The sequence below is a fragment of the Myotis davidii genome, unplaced genomic scaffold (genome assembly GCF_000327345.1).
Source record: "Myotis davidii unplaced genomic scaffold, ASM32734v1 scaffold125, whole genome shotgun sequence".
Taxonomy (NCBI): domain Eukaryota; kingdom Metazoa; phylum Chordata; class Mammalia; order Chiroptera; family Vespertilionidae; genus Myotis; species Myotis davidii.
This window is the reverse complement of record NW_006299390.1, coordinates 104,834-109,281: the sequence shown is the minus strand read 5'-3', so window position 1 is coordinate 109,281 and position 4,448 is coordinate 104,834. Positions and strand designations below refer to the sequence as shown.

Here is a 4,448-nt window from a genome sequence, read left to right as displayed (position 1 = left end):
CCGGGGGCCCAGGTACTCAACCTGGTGGAGCTCGTCCTCGTCCATAAAGGCCACAGGCCTAGACAGAGGGGCCGACTGAGATCTGGGGAGGGGTGTGTGTGTGTGTGTGTGTGTGTGTTTGTGGGGGGGGTGTGTTCCTTCCTGTTGTTTAAACACATCCGTGGAGCTTAAAGGAGGCTGTGTTTTGTGCAGGGCTTGTGGGGGAATCCACACGATTTGCTGGGATGTAGTCTGGTTGCTCTGGGTCACGCCTTCGTTTCACACTAGTGTTTGCTGTCGCACTCGCAGACACGCTCGCTCTCAAAGCCCCTGACGCACTGAACAGGTATTTGGGCCTCGCTGGTTGCACACCTGTGGACAGTTATGCTGTGCTCAGTACAACTCGTAGCCCGGTTCTAAAAATGAAGTCTCCCGGGAGGGGTAGGGTAGGGGGTGTCTCCAGCAAGATCCATGAGCATGTTCAGAGGGAACGTGTGCTGATGAAAACAGAGCATAATGCTCCAGGAAAACAAACACAACTATTTTTTTTAATTTTTTATTGATTAAGGTATTACAAATGTGTCTTTATCTCCCCATTGTCCCCTCATCCCCCCAGTCTTGCCCTCACCCTCACCCCCTGTTGTCTGCGTCCATCCCTTATGCTTATATGCACGCATACAAGTCCTTTGGTAGATCTCTCCCCCTTACCTCCACCCTCCCCTACCTTCCCTCTGAGGTTTGAGCACCTGATGGATATTTTTAAGAAACTCTACCTCCTTACGTTCTTACCTTGCTCAGGATTCTTGTGTTAGGAAGACGTTTGGCTGCTGTACCTCAGCATTAGCAGAGCGCCCAGCAGGAAGAGGCCCCCGGGACACTGGAGTCTCTGGGTGGGGGGGGGGTGGGGCTGGGGGGAGGGGGGGAGTACATAAGCCGATATGGAAGGGAAATGTCTACGGTGCAGTAAGATGTTGCTTGAACGCATAAACAGGACATGATTTAAATTTCTCTGAAATGTTTTCTATTTTTCTCCCCCTTTTCGTGGGATAGTGGATAAATGGCAGGCAAAAAGCGAGAAATCCAGTTACAGGTAGGCATGACCTAGCAGCAGTTCTTTACTGGGTGCGCTGGCACTGGAAGGCCGTTTACAGCGCCTTCCGTTTTGCAGACTGTCATCAATAGTCAAAGCCTCTGGGATGAGATGTTGCAGAACAAAGGCCTAACAGGTACTGGGGCTCCCCCACTGACCAGTCACCTGGAGTTTGGCCCAGGGCACCCCATGGCACCCCAGCACAGAGCACGGCTCCCCACTCCACACAAAGCCCTGCTATGTCTTTGCCCTTGGCCGGCACCAGCCCTGGGATAAGCTGCTCTTTCAGAAGCTTTGACTCTGTCCTTTCCTAAATATCATCATCTTCTAGTGATCGATGTTTACCAAGCCTGGTGTGGACCCTGCAAAGCAATGCAGACGTTATTCAGGAAGCTGAAAAATGAGCTGAACGAAGATGAAATTCTGCATTTTGTTGTAGTAAGGATTTAATTTCCATAAAACTATTGTTTTCTTGTTGCTTTACGTGTTAAAGTGTTCTCTTTAAGGATTGTCTTGATTTAAACAACCTGTCAACTCTTCAAAATGGACAGTGATGACTGGGTAGTTTTACTATGTGTTTAGCTCTACCTGATCTGAGAACAAATGCTATTTTTACCCCATGCCTATAACGTTGAGGTTATTGACCGTGGTTGTGAACGTTAGAAAAGTATAGAAATGGTTATCTGTTTATTGATATTTCTTTTCACCTGACCTTATGCACTGTGTCTCTTAGAATAAGGGCTGCAAATACTATTTACTGAATAGCTTTGAGAAGAACTCTGGGCATTACCAGGTAGCAATTTTCTAATGATAGTGATTTTCCTCATTTATTTGCTACCCAAGGGATTAAAATATTATAGCCAAACTCATTGGAACTCATTGTATTTTTCAATGTATCCACATTAAATTATTAACTACTGAGAGCTTTGTTATCTAATATGGTGGCCACTAGGCACAAGTGTCTTTTGAGCACTGAAATATGCTAGTGTGACTTAGGAACTGAATTTTTTAAATTAATGTATTTAAATTAGAAAACTATACTCAATTCAATTATTGTAAAATTTTTAGAGTTGCTTGCAAAAACTTGGGTAGGTGAATCTACTTATTTTTAATGTAAATTTTATGAAATCAAATTAGAGACCATTATTTATGATTAAAATTTAGCCCATAAATTGAGAAGTACCCTAAGTGTAAAATACATGCTAGATTTTGAAGACTTAGTATGAAGAAAAGTATGTGAAATGTCTCAATAATGTTTACATTGATCACATGTTAAAATGATCATATTTTGGATATATTATCGTATAAGAAAGTTGTATTGTTAAATATAATATTAGTTTCACCTGTTTCTTTTTAGTTTTTCAATGTGGCTACTAGAAAATTTTATAGTATAACTGTGGCTCACATTCTGATTCTATTAGGCAGAAACATGTCCAAACCACCTCGACCTAAGATGCAGAAGCAGATAACTAATTACATATCTTTACTCCCTACCCCTACAAGGCATAATCCTTGAAGCAAACATGAAACCTCAACACGTTGCATGTTTCAGGCCTTCCTTGACCCCTTCCAACCCAGACCTTGGAATGAGATTGCTTACTGACCTCAACCTGTGTTTGTCCTTTCTATAAATAAGCAAGCTCAAGCTTGGGAACTCAATTCTTATTATTATTATTTTTTATCTTCAAGACAGTAAGTGGCAAAGAACCAATAAGAAAAAGAAAAAAAAAGTAAAATAAAATGAGAGAGTAGTTGGCTATAGATAATCCTTAAATCTTTTTGTCTAGAAAAGTTTTTAAAAAATATATATTTTAGAGAGAGAAAGAGAAACATTGATGTGAGAGAGAAACAGTGATTGGTTGCCTCCCACACACACCCCAACCAGGGATGGAACCCGCAACCTGGGTATGTGTCCTGACTGGGAATGGAGCTCACAGTCCTTCCGTGCATGGGATGATGCTCCAGTCAACTGAGCCACACTGGCCAGGGCGGGCCCTTGTAGTGCTTTAAAAGGCAGCTTTCCATAACAACCTGCTTTACTCTGAAGAGTCAGAACTACCCGAATAGGGCCGGAATGTGATTCTAAAGTTGATCCTTGGCAGGGAGGAAAACCTAGTTTCAGAGGACAGAGAGTGGGGCCTAAAGGGAATTAGCACATGCAACAGAAAGTGGGTTGGTATAAGAAGTTAAAAGACAGTATCAGAAGGATCTAACAGCTGGCAAATGGATCACAGACCATCAAGCATCATCAGAAAATTCTGTTAATCCTGTGTTGTTAGGCTCCTAACTCAGCACACACGGCTCAGAGCTGTGTGAGGATACAGGCGTGGGGTTCATGACTGTCCTCCCAGCAGTACCCGGACCAGACGGAACTCCCCAGCCTACTCCACAGGCCATGACTTTGTCTACCCCACTGGGAAGTGCTAGTAATCTTTCCAAAATATGCCTAACTACCATACATGCATCTGTTAAATTTAACAAAAAAATGTGCACGTTGTCCTTGAATGGTTTCTGTTCTGTTATGTTTGAGCGCATTCAACAATAGTATATTCACATAGATGGATGCTGTTTTTATATGACTTGCTCCTAAAGGGTAAAGAAAATGAATTACAATGTCCATTGTAAACAATGGACAGTCGCCCTCTGCTGGATATTTTACTTTCTGCAGCTAGCTAGGGAAGGGGACCCTTCTGAACTTGTAAATTTAAATCCAAAATTAAGACCTATGACATTGATTACCTTTTACATCACCCTAAGCTTAATGGTCATATACTTTTTTCCCCCTGTTATGTTCTCTTTTAAAGACTTGGAGACTTGTACTAACATTGTACCAATACATATAAAATTCAGTAAAACTTATTTATTGTTCTTTTATAATGTTACTAGGGGCCTAGTGCACGAAATTCATGCACTGAAGGGGGGCGCTCCTCAGCTCAGCCTGCCCCCTCTCACATACTGGGAGCCCTCAGGGGATGTCCTACTGACGGCTTAGGCCCTCTCCCTGCTCCCCTTGGGGAGTGGGCCTAAGCTGCAGCCTGGCCTCCCTTTGTGGGAGGCGACTGGGCTGATCAGGGGAAGGCACCAGTCCCATCACCCCGCTGCTGCAGCCACTGCCAGTCACTGCAGCCACCAAGGTGTTTTCATCAACATGGACTCCAGTCCCTTCACCATGAAAAAAAGACAACTTTTTTTAGGCATTTTCAAGATGTGTCTTTCATAGGATATGACATTTCTTTCTTTATTTTATTTTTTATCCTCACCTGAGGATATGTTTCCATTGATTTTCAGAGAATGTGGAAGAGAAAGGGAAAGACAGAGAGAAACATCAAAGTGAGAGGAACACTTCGATTGGTTGCCTACTGCATGAGCCCTGACCTGG

General features: G+C 43.1%; 1 protein-coding gene across 1 annotated transcript in view; it reads left to right on the top strand.

The window, feature by feature from the left end:
• The first annotated feature begins 139 nt into the window (after positions 1 to 139).
• NME8 (NME/NM23 family member 8) overlaps positions 140 to 4,448 on the top strand; it is a 34,241-nt gene continuing 29,932 nt past the window's right edge. The window contains exons 1-3 of the mRNA XM_015571265.1: positions 140 to 325; positions 1,030 to 1,205; positions 1,401 to 1,507. Of these exons, the coding sequence (XP_015426751.1) occupies positions 1,181 to 1,205; positions 1,401 to 1,507 (132 nt within the window). The 5' untranslated portion in view covers positions 140 to 325; positions 1,030 to 1,180. The remainder of the gene's footprint in view (positions 326 to 1,029; positions 1,206 to 1,400; positions 1,508 to 4,448) is intronic.